The 20,737-nt window shown below is 36.1% G+C and overlaps 1 protein-coding gene across 1 annotated transcript in view; it reads right to left on the reverse strand.

The window, feature by feature from the left end:
• Positions 1-6: 6 nt before the first annotated feature.
• The window catches only part of LOC123245894 (dimethylaniline monooxygenase [N-oxide-forming] 3-like), a 163,806-nt gene continuing 143,075 nt past the window's right edge, over positions 7-20,737 (reverse strand). Inside the window, exons 4-6 of the mRNA XM_044674880.1 lie at positions 2,819-2,961; positions 2,208-2,407; positions 7-16 (exon numbers count right to left, since the gene is read on the reverse strand). Of these exons, the coding sequence (XP_044530815.1) occupies positions 7-16; positions 2,208-2,407; positions 2,819-2,961 (353 nt within the window). The remainder of the gene's footprint in view (positions 17-2,207; positions 2,408-2,818; positions 2,962-20,737) is intronic.

Genomic DNA, 20,737 nt, shown 5'->3' on the forward strand with positions numbered 1-20,737 from the left:
AGTGGTCTAGTGCAGCCTGAATCAGAACAAAATATGAGAAATGCTTACAAAATAAGTTGAAAATATAACAAAACATAGATAGTGTTAATTTGTGGCTTTCTAAGACAATATGCCTCCTGAAGTGATCTGTTTCTATTTGAGTTTGACATATTTTCTCCATAGCTTCATGCCAAGCTCCATAATGTTTGCCTGAGTTTCATCATCTTTAAAATGAGCTGAAGAAGGAAATGGCAAACAATTCTAGTGTATTAAGAAAAAAACCCAAATGGGGTCATGAAGAATCTGGCATGACTAAAAATGACTGACCATAGCAAATCAGGTCAGGTAGGTGATACAGTGGCTAGAATGCTGGGCCTGAACTCAAGAAGACTCATTTTACTAGGTTCAAATCTGGCCTCAGACACTTAACAGCTATTTGATCATGGACAAGTCACTTAACCTTGTTTGCCTCAGTTTCCTTATCTGTAAAATGAGCTAGAGAAAGAAGTGGTAAACAACTCCAATATTTTTGCCAAGAAAACCCCAAATGGGGTCACACATGGAGTCAGACTTTGTTGAAAAACAACTGAACAACAACTCAGAAAAATTTTAGAATTTACCTGCATTGTCTTTTTATCACTAGGAGATAGGAAGGATAAAAGCCATATTTTATTTGTAACTCATCATTTCACCAGATAAACACAGACACATCCAACTAGAAGCCCTCAAAATGTCTACAACTGCTAAAGATTGATGGGAAGAATATGTCTCAATAGAGTGCTAATATCAGTCATTTATTGCTTTATATTGTTTTTTCTTTGTCCATGCACCTAATTCTTACCTCCTATATTTTAATCTCCTAAAGGGTAGGGAATAAGACTGTAGCATTATGTTTATATTCTTCTAAAGTGCATCAGCCCAACATGCTGGAGGGCTTCCTCCATACTACCAAGGGAGGATGTGAGCTGCCCATCTTGATTTGCACCTCCATGATGCCTTCCTGCCATATGACTTATTTTCATGGCTATTTATAAATATACTAGAAGACATATGGCCTAGTGGATGGAAGGTTGTTTTTGGAGAGAAGGAAGACCTCTGATAGGTTTCCATGTTATTTGCTGGTTGTATAACTCAGGAGAAGTAACTCGAGCTCTTGTGATTAGGCAACTCTCTAAGACTATTTGTTGAAGACTATTTGCTTGTTGTGGTGGTGCAAAAATTCATAGTTGAGCCTTTGTCCACAGGCCTCTAAATCAGTATATATATATATACCATGAATCATATATGTATATATATACATATATGATTCATGGTGATATAAATTTCTTTCTCTCTGGACATACCTGGAAAGTATCTCCTATTTCTAGATTCTGGAAGCTATTAGTTTCAACATTTTCCCTTTCTCATGTTTAATTATTTGGAAATTTTTCACTTGTATAAAACTTGAATTTTAAAATTGTGATTTTAAAAGTTTCTAAATTGAGAAACAATTGATAATTTTGAGGAATAAAAGGCAGTTTTTTTATTCTTAAATATGGTTCACATACCCACTCATCCTCACCAATTAAATTAAAATTTTGAATTGGAAGAGAGCCTATGTTTCCTCAAGTACAATCTCTTCACACGATGAGGAATTCTGATTATCATTAATAACTAGGGTATAATTAGTAATTCTGGCATTTATTGTCAAATTAGTTGTGGGTAGGGAGACCAATAGAGACATGAGATGTCAATTTAGGCAGGCAAGACAGTTGGACTGCTGATGCAGTTGTTCCTTCACCTTTGGCTCTTTCTTGATCTTTACTGCCTACAATCTCACACTATTTCCCTTTCATATCTCCTCCCACCCTTACTAGCAAGACATTTTCTATAGGTGCAGACTAGCATTAGAAAGTGAAGTATAGAGATGGAAGTGAGGTACTGAGATAGTAATCTTTACACTGTTGTGATGGGAAAGCAATAGATCCCTGACTAATGTTAATGCCTAGAAAAATTCCCAGCTGCTCCACATTACTCCTGTCTCTAGCCCTGCAAAATGGAATGTTCTGAATTGAACATTCAGCCCCTGCTAGCAAGGTTTTCAGAGAATTCAGAGAATTCCAGAATCCAGAATCCAGAAAGTGATTTGGACCATTTACCATCTCTCAAGATTTTGGGCCAGTGTTTTATTACTACATTTCAATGTAACATATCTTCTCTGGAAAATAGCATTTTAGAATGATAAGTACCTGTGGGAAGGTTTCAGGCCATAGTTTATGTGATCGAATCTTGAATTCACTTTGTTTTCTTCCCACATATTCAGTAGGCACATGGGAATAATATGGTGGATGATAGCTTTGAATCGAGTAAAATATGTAACATCCATTGGGTAACCATTACATGAAACACGGCTGATTATCCATGATCCTGATCTGGTGCTGAGGAAAACCTTTTTCAAAAGGCAAAAAACTTCAGATTAGGTCAACCAGCTCTCAGTTATCCTTGTACATGGTGATAGAAGTATAGTAGGATAAGAAGTTTTCACTTTGGATTAAGCCATCTTCTTATCCTTCAGAGGAGAACAGAATGAGGCAGGGGATAGAGATGGGGAAGAGAGGGGAAAATAAAATTAAAAGTAAACCTTAAATGGTATATTACTTAGGGATTTGGGGTTCATAGTATGTAATATTTGCCTGTATCTTAACTGTATTTAGGAGACACAGGGGAGGAGGACAAAACTGGAATGTAAAATGTGTCATAAAAGAGGACAGGGTAGAAATTGCCAATAGTTTTTCAACTGGAGAGGACTCAGTAGGTTTTAAAAAAAATGATCCCAGTGAGAGGCTGGAATGAATTGAACCTTTTTCACGGCATGGCTGAGATCCACAGTGATATCTGCTCCAGAGTTCCCCAGGCCAATCATAACCACTCTTTTGTCTCTGAAATTTCCAGGATGTTTATATTTCCAGCTATGCAAAATTTGCCCTTTAAATTTCTTTATACCTGTAAGGGGTGAAAACCAACAACAAAAGGCCTTAAAGATCTTATCTCACTCCAGGGTGAACATTCTGTAGGGCATAGGTCTTCCCCAAACCAGAAATCACAAATGTCATAATCCAGCACCAAAACCAATAATGATACTAAGTATTTATTCTTAGGCAGAAGAGTAGAAAGGCTAGCAATTGGGATTAAGTGATTTGCCTAAGGTGACATAGCTAGAAAATGTCTTGAGTTCATATTTGAGCCCAAGTCTTCCTGACTTTAGTCCTGGTTCTATATCCATTGTACTACCTAGATGCTCCTCAGGTACATTCCTTAAAAATGTTCATTCTGATCTGGTACTGACTAAAAATAGAATGGTGGATCAATGGAATAGACTAGGGGTAAGTTACTTTAGTAATCTAGTATTTGATAGACCCAAAGATCCCAGCTTTTCAGATAAGAATTTTTGGCTATTTGACAAAAACTGCTGGGAAAATTGGAAAACAGTATGGCAAAAATTAGGTATAGATCAGTACCTCATACCCTATACCAAAAGGTCAAATTTATGATTTAGACATAAAGAGTGAATTTAAAAGTGAATTAGAAGATAAAATACTTTACCTGTCAGATCTATGGAGAAGGAAAAAATTTATGACCCAACGAAAGATAATTATCAAAGAATACGAATAGGAGGCTTTCAGTTGAAGAAATAAAAGCTATCCATAATCATATGAAAAAATGTTCTAAATCCCTCTTGATTAGAGAAATGCAAATTAGTTTTACATCCTGTAATGAAAGTCACTTTTCATCCCTTGGTTTCAGTTTCCTTGTCTGTAAAATGAGGGATTTGGACCACATGACTCATGAGGGTTTTCTAGGTACATGATCCCATGAATGTAGTTCTTAATTTTAGATCTCTCTAAAGCATGCATCCTAGCTTGTTATCTTATATTATCCTGTATATCCTGAAGCTATTTGCTTTTTTTACAATTAAATTTAAGTTCTAAGAAGGCAGAGGATCCACAGACTTCTGGTGCTTAGTCGGTGTTTGTGGACTTAAACAACAACTTAACAAATATCTATTAAGTGCCTATCATCTGCAGAGCACCATGATATCCAGTAAGAAGGAAACTAATTGGACAAAAATTTGGTAAAACATAAGAGAAGTCATCCAGAAAAACCACGATAGGGAAAGTTGTTAAGCTGCTTATAGAATAAGAGGAAGGGATAATATGTAGACATGATGAGTTTTGTATGGTGCTCTTGAAATATCAAAAGACTGAAAAAATGAGGGCAACTAGGTAACACAATGGATAGAGCTCCAGGTCTGGTGTCTGGTGTCCTGGTTTCAAATCTGACTTTAGACACTTCCTAGCTATGTGACCCTGGGCAAGTCACTTAATCGTAATTGTCTAGCCCTTTCCCCAATTCCTTCTTAGAGATAAAAGACAAAAGGCAAGGATTTTAAAAAAAAGAAACAAAGAACATTATTTAACACACTGAGAAGATATCCTAAGGGATAATTCCTGGGAAGATATTGATAAGAATTGCATAGTAGGAGGTACAGAGGGTTCTTAATCTGAACCACTCACCATAGCACCTACATGGATGAGATCAGATATCTCCTGAAAAATCAGAGAAAATAAGGTATCAGGGGGAGAGATCATGATTGATTTAGTCACAGGGATCATAGAGGAGGTGGCACTTGAACTGGCTTTTAAGAGTGGATCTCAATGGTGGGAGAGCAGACAATAAGCATTCTAGGCTTATGGAAGAGTTTGGAGAATTATCCAGTATTGAGGAAGCACAGAGTAGGAGAATGAAGTGGAGATGAGAAATATAATTGACCATTTATCAATTGGGGAATGATTATATTCTTATAAGTTCAACTTAGTTCTTTATATATTTGAGAAATGAGACCTTTATCAGAGAAATTTGCTATTAAAATTTTATTTCCCAGTTTGTTGTTTCTCTTCTAATCCTGGTTACGTTTAAAAATTTTTTTTTGTTTATTAAAAAGCCTTTTAACATTTAATATAATCAAAATAACTTCTTAGTTGTAACTCCCATTGTCTCATCTTTACCACTCTTCTACTTTGCAACTAACACACTGTATTGATTCTAAGATGAAATGTGGGGATTAAAAAAAAAAGAGCAATATATAGTTTGGCAGGGTGCACAGAGATCCAGCCTAGAAGCCAGGAAAACAAATGTTCAAGCCCCACATATGATATACATTGACTGTGTGACCTTTGACAAGTTACTTAACTATTTGGCACTCTAGACAACTCTCTAAGACTGTAAGTTGCAGAGAAGGTACCCATGTGCATTGGCAAAAAGGTGTTTCATTCCTTGGAAGTTCTCTATCTCACTAAAATCGGAAGCCCATTTCTGATCTATATGATTAATTCAATGAAAAAAGAAGGGTTTTCTGGTAATCATACAAATGGAATGGAGTGAAGATGATATTACTATATAACATAGTACACAATAAATTAGATGCTTTAATAATAGATTAAAAATCCATACCGTTCTTCCCCATAACCCTTTTTAGACCTTTCACATTGCATTCCCAAACACAAATAATCAATTGAATGGATGAGAATTTTGTCTATCAGTCTTGTCTTTATTGATTACCCTAAAGATTAATTTTAAAAATAATTCAAACATTTTTCCCTCACAAGACAAATTTGATAGTTTTTGCTATGGTTTTAGTGACTCCCTTTTTAATTTAAAATGTATTACATGCATCCATGTTAGAAGTCACACTCCCCATAGATCACTTGCCTGGAAAAGATGATAGTGGTAAGTAAGGCTCAACATGATGACCAGTGCAAACCAAAACAGCATCAAAGACTGATGATTCCTTTTTTCCAGAAGTCTCAGTGACTACATTCCATTGACCAGTGATAGAAAAATCTGGTTGTTTTGTAACACTGAGGACAGTGGTCTAAAAGAAAGCAGAAAAATCTAAGCAAGGAGGAAGATTAATTGATCGTGGGTTAGGAAGATTGTGGCTGTTGCCAATAATCCTGGTAAGGAAACTGACCTTCCTCTCTTTCCAAGATTATCTGTATCCATCCTATATATGGAAGGCTAGGCCAGGCTCCTGAGCCTTATATTACTAAAATGACCCTCAAATAACAGAACTTTTTGTCTCATCAGGAGGAAGTACGTAGCCAGTTGAGATTTCTATTTGGAAGAGCACTATGGGAATGGGGATCTTCTTTCCTCTCTTCAATCTTCCGGAAGGCTAAAGTCTTAACTTTGAGCCTCAGCCTTATCGGTGGGGTCCTTGCTACCAAGTTTCTGTCTGCCAAATTCTGATTTTTTGGACTGTAAACTTTAATAATGTAGTACCAGAGCCATCTTTGGCATGTATTACCCAACTTTGCTGTCCACCATAGGACATCTCTGACATGACCATTGGTCTACTTGAACTTCTACTTTACTGCTTGCTGCCAGAAATTCATACTTTTACAAATGTATTTCTATTGTCCACTGCTAGGACCTTCCTGGTTTATCCCCCTGAACGCCTTCTCTCTCCTTAAGCTTAATTCCTATCTCCCACTACATCGGTCTAGTCTCTGAATCTTAGCATCCTTACTCTGACCATATTCATTCCTAACCAAGACCCAGACACTGGGTTGTACATATGAAAATAATCTTAAATAGTTCTCAAAATATAAGTATCCTTGGAATGAATATCTAGTATTGATTCTAAAGATAGAGGTAAGGGATTAAAAAAACAAACAACCAATGATGTTGATTGGAAAAGCCTTCCTGTAAGAGCTGTCACATAAACTGAGCTATAAATGAATCTAGGATTCGAAGAGAGAGAAATGAGGAAGAAATATGTTCCAGGAATGAGGGGGAGCCTGTGCAGAATCAAGGAGTCTGGATTTAGGAAACCAAGTTCAGAGAATAGCCAGAAAGCTGACTCTTTGCAGGAATGTAGACAATGACAAGGGTAGAAATAGGCAAAAAGCCTGAAGATTATGCATGAGCCAAATTATGAAGGATTTTAAATGCATAGATGAGAAGTTGGTACTTTTTCCTACAGGAAATATCTTTCCTATGCCTTACCTTAAAACATATATATGGCAACAGTCCAAAGTGCTTGGTGTATGCACGGAAGTAATCCATGACTTGACTATTGTGCATATAATTGGGATAATCTTCTGGGATGGGGAAATCACTAAAAGTCATCATTTCCTTAGATGTATTAATCGTCAGAGATTTGTATATGCTGGCCTTCCCCTCGATAGCTTCTTCCTTCAAGAAGTAAGCACACCAATACTGTTTAGCTTTGTCATCAAAGAGAAAATCTACAAATCTCACAAATCCCTGATTTCTTACATCACATTGGCAAAAGCCCACCCCCAGTCCTTCTCTCAATCTCAAAGAAGCACTAAATATTCTTATGAGAAGAGCCTTCCTGGACCATTCTTATTTCTGTCTCTGCAATATTTGCTCCATGGCCAGTCTAATGATACATAAATATTTGGATCTTCTTTCCTAACTTAACTATACACTACTATAAGACCATAGACGCATGAAAGTCAGCAATCCTCGGCAAATGACATTGGTTTAGTTAGAAATTAATACCAATGGGGAAAGGATATTTTTGAAATTTTTCTTCTTGAAAGCCCTTAATTAAAAATAATGCCACTGCTTTCTACCCAATATCATGACAAATGAAACCATTAACAATTTAATATACACTATTTTAACAGATCTTAATTTTTCAATGTGCTATTCATTTATAACTTGATTAATATATGCAACTGTAATGAGTGAAATTCTTGAGAGGCAGTATTTCTTTCAGGATACCTAAATATAATTTTGGGAGCTCATTATTCAGCTCCTCCCTTGAGCATCCCAAAACATCTCTAATTGGTAAACAGCTAATTAGAAGCTGGTCCATCAAACTCTCACCCCTTCCCCACACTAACAGATAGTGGTATATTATGTAAGCAGGAAGAAAATCATTGTAAAACCTTCCTGTCAACCAGATTTTGTGAAAGGAACACTTGCCAAAGGATCAAGAAAATAGAAAATCTGTAAATTGGATGTTGCATGAGGTTTAAGACCTTGCTTAAGTAATTCTCTCTGATACATAGGGATTAGGTTCTTTCGATTTCAGGGTCCTGATATAAGAATGAATACAGTTTATTAAAAATAAAATTTCACCCTACTTATTTTATCTACTACTTTATAATTCAAAATTTATTTATTTGAAAATAAACTAATTTAATTAATTAATTAATTAAGAATATTTTTCCATGGTTACATGATTCATGTTCTTTCACTCCCCTCCTCTCTCCTCCCTCCCAGAGTTGATGAGCAATTCTCAAAATTAATTTATAACAGTTGTGTTTTTTTAATGAAAATCACAGAGTTTAAAACTATAAATGCCTTAGAGATTTTATATGTTAGTGCTTCCATTTTATAATTGAGAAAACTGAGGCCCAAAGAAGTCAAATAATTTTCCCAAGGTCAAACAGGTTATAAGTAGTTTAGAACTCAGATCTTCAGATCCCAAATCTAAAGTCCTTTTCATTATCCTAGGATATCCTACCTATTCTACATTTCATTAAAAATAGATTTTAATCTGATTCTATCAGTCATATTACTTTTCTTTTTGACTTGAGGAAACAAATTAGAAAGGTCAGACTTAAGTCAGGCAATATTTCTTACTTGAAACTTCCAGAGGCCTCCAATGTCATCACTCTTCTCAAAGCAAGTGGGTTCAAGTCCCTCATCCAGGCAACACTTAATGGCAGGCAGTCCACAGGACCCAGCACCAATGATTGCAACTTTCTTTACCATGGTTTCCTGTGTCAGGAGAAAAATCAGACAAGTCTTCTAATACTTATCCTTTTAGTGACAGAGGCTCTTTAGTTCTTGGTTTCTACCTTCTATATTTTCTGGCTATAAGAGGGTGTAAAACAACTCAGATACTAGCGTTGGAAGTATAATATGTGTAGAATTGGAAGAATGACTACAAAAAAATATCACCAAGGTGTTGTGCCATGCTTCTGGCAAGAAGAAAGGTTAGCTTCTCCACCCAGGAGATTCTAATGTAGCTCTTGTGTGTTATTGGGTATTGGTGTCTCATTTTCCTGTTAAACTGTGAATTCTATGGGGGAAGAAACTATATCTCTCATAAAGACTGTTTATCTCCCCAAGACACCAAATTGTATACAATACACAGCAAGCTCTTAATAAATGACTAGAATGTAAATTCCCAATAGAACACAAGCCCCTTGAGAATCAGAAATATTTAATATATTGTCTTCAAATTCCCAGTGAGTTGAATTGAAAATCCTTATTAAATTAAATTAAGTAATGTAATTCATACATTTTAATTTCCACTTGCAAGTTGTTTAAAGCATCAAAGAAAATACTTCTCTACTTGGAAAATATGTTGACTCAACAATTTTATTATGATAAGTCCACTCACACTAGTCATCCTTTACTACCATGCTAGACTTATCTTCTTCCTCATCTCCTCCCTTTTTTTTTAAACCCTTGTACTTCGGTGTATTGTCTCATAGGTGGAAGATTGGTAAGGGTGGGCAATGGGGGTCAAATGACTTGCCCAGGGTCACACAGCTGGGAAGTGGCTGAGGCCGGGTTTGAACCTAGGACCTCCCGTCTCTAGGTCTGACTCTCACTTCACTGAGCTACCCAGCTGCCCCTTTTTTTGCTTGTATTTCTAACTCTTAGGACAATACTAGACACAGTACCTAGCACAGTGTAAGGATTTCATAAATGTTGTTTAAAAAATAACTTAATAAATGATGGCTGGTTTGATTTGACTTGACTATAGGGCAAGAAGTAGGGGGGATTTGAAAAACAATTCTGCCTCATTCTTGCACTGCATTCTTCTTCTTTCCACTACCTATCGTGTTGAGGCAAGAAGGTATTGATCTCATTATATGAATCTTTCCCTTTTCAGTGCATTCTCATATAGTAGATTTGGACCTAGAAGCTTTGGGTTCAAATTTCTGCTCCTATATATAGACTATAGCAACTAGAAGATTACTAGAGCACATTACTCTGATTGTGTAACTTTGGCAAAAATGAATCAACACTATCACAACCTCATAATTTACAAAATATTTAAAGCAAGAACATTCCAATTTTCTCTGCAATTGTACCATTTTATCACTCTATGGTACTGACAATTTCCATCTTTCTTAGGGCATTGATTGATGAAGATTTCTACTTTATCATCTTTGGAAATGTAGATATGAGAAATGTTCCTTTGACTACTATCTTTCATACTATCAATTGAAATTTCTTATTAATATTTATTTATGCACTTTATTAGTACAATGAGAACTGATAATTCTGTGGCATTGGGAGATATTGAATCATACTTTCTAAATTGCTAAAAGACTAAATTCTATCTACTCTAATGGTCGTGTAAGTAATTTCTTCTTTGAAAACTGGTAATCTGTATGGGGTGTTTATAGTATCTCTATCAATCAAAACGTAATTCCTAACTATCAACATGTGTTTATTAAATACCTATGAACTAAAGATAATAATTTGGTGGCTCAGTGGGTGGATTGCTGAGCCTGGAGTCAGAAAGGCTCATCTTTCTGAGTTCAAATATGGCCTTAGACAGACTCTAATTGTGTGACCCCGGGCAAGTAATTTAAACCTTTTTGCCTCCATTTTCTAGAGAAATTAGAGAAGGAAATGGCAAACTACTCCAATGTCATGAAGAGTCAGACATGACTGAAAGTGATCAATCAACAAACATGGGTCCAACACTGTGGTGGGTGCTAGGGATCTACATACAAAGAATGGAGCCTACTCTTCCTACTTTCAAATAACTTATGCTCCAAAAACCAGATTATAAACCTTTTATAGGATCTTCAGGGGAACTGTATTTTTAAATTTTGTTTACTGTCAAGATCTAATTAGAAACCTCACAGGATAAATAATGGGGTAAATGGCTGTCCATTTGATGGATGTGATATCCATGTGGTATATTATTTAGATCCTACATAGTAAATTGCTCTGTTCTACTGGTCAAAAGAGTGTAGCTAAGCATGTGGAACACAGCCACATCCCAATCAGCTCTATAACCCAAGTTGTAGCATTTAATAAGGTTAAATTTGTGAGTGTTCTTTTAGCTTTCAATAGAAATCACAACCAAGGAAGAAGTAGCTTTGGCCAGTAATGCCACTTTCCATTAAATGAGTTCTTTTTCTGGTAATATTGAGATACTTTAATAAAAAGATCATTTTATGCACCTGGAAATCAAAAAGAAACCCAATGAGGAAGACAAATCTTATTCCTTGTTTTGGATCCAATTCTTTGGGTGAGGGAAGGGAAGAACCAAACTTAATGAATTCTTTTGAACAACAAATAATGACTCTCAGCATGAAATCCTGGGGCAAGATATCACACAGGCTTATAGATTTAAAACTAGACAGGATCTTAAAAGCCCATTCAAACCCTTTACTTTACAGATGAGGAAACTGATGCATAGAGCAGTGAAACAATCTGTTCAAACTTCCACAGCAACAAGTATATGAAGCAGAGTTTGAATTCAAGTCCAAAGAAATCTTTGAGTGCAAACCAGGGGCTGGTCAGTTTTGATTTAGTTTCTTGTCTCTCTTTGTACCCTTAACTCCTGGCACACAGTAGGTACTCAACAAATGCTTATTGACTTGACTTACCCATTCTGTCATCTAGCTTCCTCAGTCACATACTTCTCATGGTGGATAGAGCTCTAGACATGGAATTCAAATCTTGTCCCTGAAACTTTTAAACTGTGTGATAATATCCAACTCATTTAGCTTCTTTGATACTGAATTTTCTCATTTGTAAAATGGATATAATTGTACCTACCTCACACTATTGTTGTGATAATTAAAGAAGGCAATATCCATATTACCTAAATGCATTGCCAACTTTCAAGCACTACATAAATACTGAGAAATGCAGAACTTCCATTTCTTAGTCATGTAACCATGGGCAAATAAATCACTTTACTTCTTGGACTCTGAATATCTTAATCTGTAGAATGGGGATAATCATGATGATACTGCTTAATACAGTGCTTTATAAATCTCAGAGTAGTACATAACATGCAATGGCTTAGGATTATGTAGAACTTTACAGTTATAAAGAATTCTTTGAATTTTATCTCACAACATCTCTATGAATAAGATAATTATGGGAGTCATTTATAGTTATAAAAATAGGTAACACGTATTGCTTTAAGGTTTGCAAAGTGCAAACCTTATTTATTATTTTTATTTTATAAATGAGGAAAAGGTGAGTTTTATTAACTTGTCCAAAGTCATTATACAGCTAGTGTCTGAGGCAGGATTCAGACATAGATCTTCCTACTCCAAGTTCAGGGCTCTATATGTGCACTACCTAGCTGTATGACTATGTTTACTTTAATGTTTTAAATTTTTTAAAAAATTAAGTAACTAACTTGATTGTTACATTCAAATACTCAGTTAACCCCCTTTTCTCTCTCCATTAGAGAAGGCATCATTTGACAAAAGCTCTGTGTATATGTAAAACTGCATCTTGCTTATTTCTATTTATCATTTCTTATTTTGCTCAACTCATCATGAAGCTGTATTATTATCATCATCTCTAGAGTGAGGAACTAGAATTCGAATCAAGGATTCTGGACCCTTGTGTCCAGAGTGTGATGAATTTTTCTTCATGTCTCCTGGCTTCTTGAAAATAGTAAGTAAGTCAAAAAGCAAAAGCAATGATAAATAAAGGAAAGGACTCCAATCGACTTTAGTTAAACAATCTATATGTGTGCCCTGGTCAACTAAAAGGAATAGGATAAAAGAGTGACGTAAAGTGGAATGATGTAAAGTGCAAAGAGGAAAGGAGGTTTTTTGTTCTTTTAAATGTAATTGAACAAGGGCAGCGAGGTGGCACAGTAGAAAGAGAGCTAGACCTGGAATCAGAAGGACCTGGGTTCAAATTTAGCCTCAGACAGGTCTTATATGTCTGACTCTGGACAAGTCAATTAATCCCATTTCCCTAGCCTTTGCCCTCCTTTCCCAGAGTTGTCACTAGGACAGAAAGTAAGGGATTAAAAAAATAAGAGCAATTGAACAAAGAAGGGAAAAGTCCATCCCATTTAAAGGAGTTCTCCATTGCAGGGTTTGTTGTCATTTCACAAGCCAGGAACCTCTGTCTATTTTTAAGAACAGTGATGGGAAAGCAGGAAACACTCACCAAGAAAGTCACACAGGGTAGACTTCAGAGAGGTTCTTTCACGTTTCTGCAATCACTGTAATAGGTTGGAGCGGAGGATCTTATAGGACCTTCCAACTCAGATTCTGTCTGTGAGTTGGTTGATGGCAGATCTGACTGGGAGTCTTTTCTGTCTTCTTCTGAAGACCTTTGTCTCTGGGTCCAATAAGTAGGCTTCCTTTTAAATTTCAAAACTCAGTATTCAGGTATTCCCTACCCCACCCCTTGCTTTTCAGGCAGATTAATGATCATGGCTCTGTTTTCTCCCAGGATGTCTAAAAGCTCCCCCCACCAATTTTGTATTTTTTCCAAAACAGCTCCCCCAAATTTTCTCCTTTTCTTAAAGAGTGATGAATACCAATTCATTTTTACTACCTCCCCAAAGAATTCCAGGATCTGTTCTTTTTCATTTTAAATTATCACTGAAATTTGAAAAGTCAAAGAGTTCCTTGCCCAATAAAGAGGAAAAATTAAAAGAACACCCTTAATCTTTTTTCCCTTGCACCAAAATAAATGTAAGAACAGCTTTGTAAATAGTGAGGCCAGGAGTTCAGAAAAATCAGAACCAGAGCTCAGGGAGTAAAGGTTAAGGACACACCAAAGGATTTTGAGCATCTGAAGATTTAGCAGATTCACCAGGGCCAGACAAATGCTCAAAGGCGATTCCCCCCAAAATCCACTTTTCAAGATAAATTGATCCACTAACTGTTCCTCAGTATAATATATTCCACCATCCATCTCCCTTTTTACATGTTAGTCAGCCAGCAAACAACAAAATTAAGAGATTACTAGATGCCATGCAATATGTGAGGACCAGGAATACAAAGAAAGGCAAAACACCCCATGGTCTTGGCCCTTGAGGAATTCCCATTCTAATAGAGGATGTATCATGCAAATAACTATTCAATATTAGAATAGTATAGAATAGTATAGAGGGAATGAGAGGCTGGGCATGCAAGGACTTTGAAAAGCAGCTTGGCACCGGCTTGAACCTTATGGGCTCCCATTCTAGAATGGGAGGAATGCTTAAAAAGGGACACTTGGATTCCTTAGGGGTCACTTGATCTCTAGATTCTGAGGAGAGCAGAGGCTTACTTCCTGTGGCCATTTCATATTGGGTTACAGGAAGTAGCCAAAGTTCCTGACACATTTTGGAGGTTCCTGATATCAAGAGAATGTCTGTGATCCTGAAACCTGTGACACTGTTTCCCATCCAGATCATCTTTTGTGTGTGAGCTGCAAGGACCTGAAATGTCTAGCCTAAAATTGAGCCAGACCACCTGGTTTGAGGCCTTTGGCCTCTAGCCATCCTATCTGACAAGCTATACTGTGTTCCTGTTTTAATAGTGGACCAGCTAGTCAGGAATAGGTAGCTAGATAATTATTATAGACAGATAGAGTGCAGTGAATGCAGCCCAACTTTGTTGGGACCGAAGAGACCTTTGGAGGTCAGGCAGGGGGAAGAAGATAAGATTTTATTAGAGATAGGGACTCTGTCTCCTGGTCCACTTACCCATCCTGTGTTTTGTGAATAAACCAAGTTTTTTGTTTATATCATTGTGAGAGAGAAGTTAAACCATGTTGACCTGCCAGAGTGCTGGAAAGCCTAACATCTGGGTCTACAGCCTGTGGTCAACTACTGATTAGGTTCAGCACTGGTCCAAACCTCTAAACTAAACCTAGTTACATCTCGCAGTGAACAAACCTATTTATTTCAATGTATGCAGGATATACAAAATGAAAATAAGAGGCAATCTCAGAGAGAAGGCACAAGTGCTCCTCTCTATCTGGAATACATTCCCTCTTCACTTCTTGGATCCTTCTTGGAATACTTGACTTAATTCAAGACATTAGGAGATACCTCCTATGCTAGATCTTTCCAGATCTCCTGAGTTCTTTCTTAACATTTTCTTCCTTAAATCATTTAATATTTTATGTACTTATATTTAGATATCTGGGTATATATCATGCCTCACCCCCGTCAAGTGTACAAATCTCTGTGAGGTCTGATTTTCTTCATATACATCAACCAAAAAAAACATATTGCAAAAGATTAAATGCAGAAGCAAATATGATTGTAAACATTTTCTCCTTCTTGAAATCACTTATAACATTCTTATTTACTATATATTTATTTCTCTATGTACATATACTTCACTCCAATCAAATGGAAGATTCTTGAGAGAATGCTTTTTGGTGTATGTTGTATCTCTCTACTATTGAACAGTGTTTTACATGGAGGAAGAGCATACTAGATTTTGAACTTAATTTAATTGAATTTAATGGAATAATTCTGTTAAGCCAAGTGGACATTAAAGAGAACTGCCACAAATGTGAAACAATGTCACTCTTTTCACTCACTTTCTTTGGAAAATATAGCTATTTTCCATAAAATATTATTTCTGCTAATATAAATATAGGCTTGTCATTGTTATTTTGAATGCATTGATAAATACCTCAAAATATATCAGCTTTAATGTCTTATATAGTAAATGTCAATGGATATAACCCATTGGGTTGTAAGCTCTTGGGAGTAATCTATAATTTTTTAAAGTGTAAATGGCCTTGAGAACAAAGAGTTTGAGAAATACTGATCTAAGATAAGACTCAACTTGCACATGGGAACTATTGTAAATGGCCTTAAACTGTCCTTGGAGCATAAATTATCAGGTACAGTAGACAGGCAAGTCTGTACATCTTGCCCTCTGGGCTTGATGCCCATCAACTGTGTGGTGTTTCCTCCATCAACTCCCAACTGTTGCCGAGCAAAGATCTCTGGCACAAGGGGACAGCCAGCATAGTTGCTCCCAGGGTTCTTTATATGCTTACTCTGACCCTGCTGGTATCCTCCACCAGATGCAAGCTCTGGTATTCAGCAGACAAAGTGAGGCTGCTGGTCCTGCTGCACAGCTTGTTGCCTGTTACTTCTGCACTGTTTGCTCGGTGGTGTGTATACTATCTGGTGGGACTGAGACCCTAAGGATATTTATTTTGGTTGGTCTCAGTATTCTTCATTCAATTCTTGAGAATTATTTCTGTCCTAAGCATTTTTTTCTTTATCATAAGGATATATCTGATGACTTCAGGGAAAAACAGACCTCCTCCCAAGTTATGAATTTCTCAAACTGTTCTGACTCTGTGTGTATCTCTGAGTAGTTTAAGTTCATTCATCTTTATTTTTCTATAAAAGCCTTTAAATGTTCTGCATTGCACCTCATAAAGTACTTTGCTGTTTTTACTCAACTTATTTCTAATACTCCTACAGCATTCTATTTGGCATTATAGTTATTTGTTTAACAGATAAAAAAAAAGAATTATTATAACCAGGAGTGTGAAAGATCACAGAAGCTACTTTCTTGATCATCTTCCAACACTAACTTGGACTAGAAGTTCATTTGTAAAACATTACATAAGAGCTTGTGGTGTTAAATTTCAAAAAAGCAATTGAGGGGAAAATAAGCCTGCAAAGACTTCCTCATGATACTGAACAGAGCCTTATCACCCAGAGGGCTTTTTGTCAATGTCTGGCACTTAGTACAATCCTGGGCACTTGGTAGGGTCTTAATAAATAGGTATTGATATATTATTTATTAAAGTAATGAGGAAAACAAATGGAAGTCAAATGAGATAAATATGCTGACATGTCTATTATTGGGTTAGTGTCATGTAGTGATCACTGAATTTGGACTCTGCCACCTCAGCCCCCCTATAAACTAGGTGATGGTAAGAAGGAGAAATGACACAAAAAAGTGAAGAAAAAGGTGACCAAAGACCCAGGCAAATAGGAACTGCCAGCAAAAAAGGAAGAAAATTATGTAATCATGTCACCAACATTGTTGCCCTGACCCTTCATGGGACTCTGAGGTGGAGTGAAGTAATCCCAAATTGCCTGATGTAGAGAATAATTTATCATCACACTTCACCCACCCATCCACCATGACTATTAATCTACGTATCCTCTGAGTAACTAAACTAACCAAACAACAGATACTTTCCTTGTTTCAGGGAAAGCAGACTTCCACCGAACACTGTCCTAATCCTCATGATTCAGGATCTCTGCTGAATCAAGCTTTTTTTTCTCTTGCCACTTCTCCTCATACTCTCATCTTTATCCAGGTCAAACTGTCTTTCCTTGGTCCTTTTCCTCTATTATCCTCATCATCCACTATACCTTTGGAAATCCTGCTCTGTCTTGTAATGGGGATAATTTGAGGAAAGGTGTGTGGAATAAGGGAATTTGAGAGGAGGTTGTCAGAGACTTGCTAAATGGGTAATCTAGGTTATAGGTAGGCTGGAATTAAGGAGATTCAGGATATAATAGGGCTGAAGTCAGGAGTATAACACAGAAGGGAAACAGAAATCTTCAGGGAGAGGAGAAATTAAACTAAACAGCAGACTTTACAGACTGGGACTTAGACTCAAACACAGGCTGAGGGAAATAGACTAAACTGAAATTAACAAACAGGGTTTAGTTAATTTCACAGGAAGGGACTTGTTTTGAAGTCACACCTTCCTTCAAGATGGATACCCGGCTTCCTTTCAAACCCAGAGTATGTTGGTTCTTTCCCTCTTCTTCCCTCTCTTAATAACTAACAAACAAATTATACTAATAGGTCTGTTGAAACACAAAAGGGTTTATTATCTTTAAAGGATGATTTGTCAGTAAAGTGGATCAAAGGAAAGCCCTAACAGTTGTCTCAGGAACCTCACGTGGGGGAAGGGAGGCAAAGATGGAATCTGAGTAAGGACCAGCCTTTAACTCAACTTACAAAATAAATGATGACTGACTAGTTTCTTTATATCTAATACTGTCAAATAACAATTAACCCTTCACAGATTTGAACTCCTCTCTAATTACTCTCATTATTAACTCCACAGACATATAAGGCAAGGGAGGGAAGGTAGGAAATAATATTGGGAAGGAAGATATAAAGGGTTTATCCAAAATAACAGTTTCTTAAATAAATATATCAAAGCTAGGCTAAATTTCAATTGTACAGATAGGTAAAGAAGCAGCTCAGTTGGTTAGATAACCTCTCTCCACAGGAGACTCAAACCAACTGTCTTTCTCCCTCAAGATTCCAAACTCCTAACTGCTTTAGAACTCAGCCAAAGCTTGAAAAAACTATATGACCCCCTCTCTCTATACTACAGTCTTTAACAATTCATCTTTATGCTAGATGTGTTCCACTGTTTTTTCTTTCTTATTTTCTTTTATTTCATTAAATATTTCCCAATTAAATGTATACATTTTAATTTTTAATTTCAAATTCTCTTCCTTATTCCCACCCCATTTCTCGAGAAGGCAAACATTTCGGTTTTGATTATACATGAGATCCTGCAAAAAAATTCACTAATGAAAACCCAATTTGTTCCAAGACAACTCATTCAAATCCATTTACTTCAGGACTGATTACTCCTTCTGTGGCTGGTAACTTAACAAGCCAGCACAGTGAGTTGTAATATTCCTTGATTTCACTGTCTTATCAAATAAAAGATTAATTTTGTTATTTTTAAAGTTTTAAAAATTCATCATCTTGTAATATAGGCCTTTAAAATCTCACTTAATAAGTAAGTCAACGAATGTTTTTAAATGATTACACATTAAATACATTATACATATTTAAAGGGTTATATATACATATAAATGGCTATCCATTAAACAATATACTATACATTTCCATTATTTTCAATTGCTAATCTCCAAAATACTCATATATTGATTTTGTCATAGTAGTATGCCATCATCTTTATTATTTAAAATTCTCTTTGACCTTTAAATGTATAAATAATACAGATTTGTTGCTGATATTATTGTCTTTACCTGATGTAATATAAGTGTATTTTTTGTTGCCTGACCATTTATTAAATTTTACTCAAAACTATATAACATAAATGAAAACTGTAGACCATTTATGAGACTTCTATGAGCACATTCATATTACAGTTATATTAATTAATACATAAATTACTTTTGTATATTAATTAATATACAAATTACCTGTCTATATACATTTTTACCAACTTGTTTTCATTGCAATCAATTCACTGCTTACTTTAGAATCTTGCAATCAGTATTTTTGCTCTATTGTTATTTCCATGAGGAAGTTGCAAATTTCAAGGTCAAAAGGCATGACAGATTTTGATCTATTAATAAAAATTATAGATAAAGTGCATATGAAACAGGCTGGAACAATTTACTCTATAACTGAAAAATTATAAAATTGAACAACTGAAAGTTTTAAGAAGTCTGTCCAATACAAAGACCAACTATGGTTCAAGAGGACCAATAATGAGAAATGTTCTCTGCCTCCCTGAGAGATAGATGTCCCCTAATAGAGACTAAATATGATAGGAAACATGGACAATATGGCAATTTCCTGCCCCCCTTGCCTACGCATATATGTTTCAAGGATTTTTTTTCTTCAATAGAGGAAAAGATAAGAGACATAGAAAATGAATTCTTATTAATTTAAAAAATAAGAAGAAAAATATGTGTAGACAAACTGTAGAATGCCAACAATAGAAGCGACTTTAGAGATAACTTTGGGTAGTCACTAGGTTTTACAAATGAGGGAAATGAGGATGAGTAACCTGTCCAAGGTCACACATGTAATTAGCGGCAACTTAAGCACCAGAAAGACCACACCGGTCTCTTGAAATGGATTATTTTTTGACAAAGGAATCTCTGCCTTCAGAATATGCATTATCATCCATACTTTGATGGATTTGTAGCCTCATAGGTGAAAGTGTTCTTGGTAACAATGAAGATGCCCATATCATCCTGCAACCTTATCCACAGTAAAACCAACCCCTTCAAACCAGACATGGGCATGGCAGACAGGTCAAACTGAGAATGGATCACATGGGTCTGTTTTCTCTGGTTTGAGTTGAGAATTTTAAAACTTTTCATAGCCCCTTTATAATTGTTTGTTGCTCAGTTGCTCAACTGAGGATTGAAATATTCAGGACATGACATAACATAACATAACATAACATAACATAACATAACATAAGCAGAGAGTCCTCATATTAATGTTTCTTTTACTAATATATGGAATATTTGTCCATGGTTATATGAATCATGTTCTTTCCCTCCACTCTTCCCACTCCTCTCCCATAGCCAATTAGCAATTCCACTGGGTTTTACATGTGTCATTGATCAAGACCTATTTACATAATATTAACATTTGCACTAGGGTGATTGTTTAGAGTCTACATCCCCAATCATATCCCCATCAAGCTATGTGATCAAGCAGTTGTTTTCCTTCTGTATTTCTACTCCCACAGTTCTTTCTCTGAATATGGATAGCATTCTTTTTCATAAGTCCTTTAGAATTGTCCTGGATCATTGCATTGCTGCTATCAGAGAAGTCCACTACGTTCGCTTGTGCCACAGTGCATCAGTCTCTGTGTATAATGTTCTTCTGGTTCTGCTCCTTTCTCTCTACATCAATTCCTGGAGGTGGTTCCAGTTCACATGGAATTCCTCCAGTTGATTATTCCTTTCAGCACAATAGTATTCCATCATTAACAGATG

This window comes from Gracilinanus agilis, chromosome 4 (genome assembly GCF_016433145.1).
Source record: "Gracilinanus agilis isolate LMUSP501 chromosome 4, AgileGrace, whole genome shotgun sequence".
NCBI lineage: Eukaryota > Metazoa > Chordata > Mammalia > Didelphimorphia > Didelphidae > Gracilinanus > Gracilinanus agilis.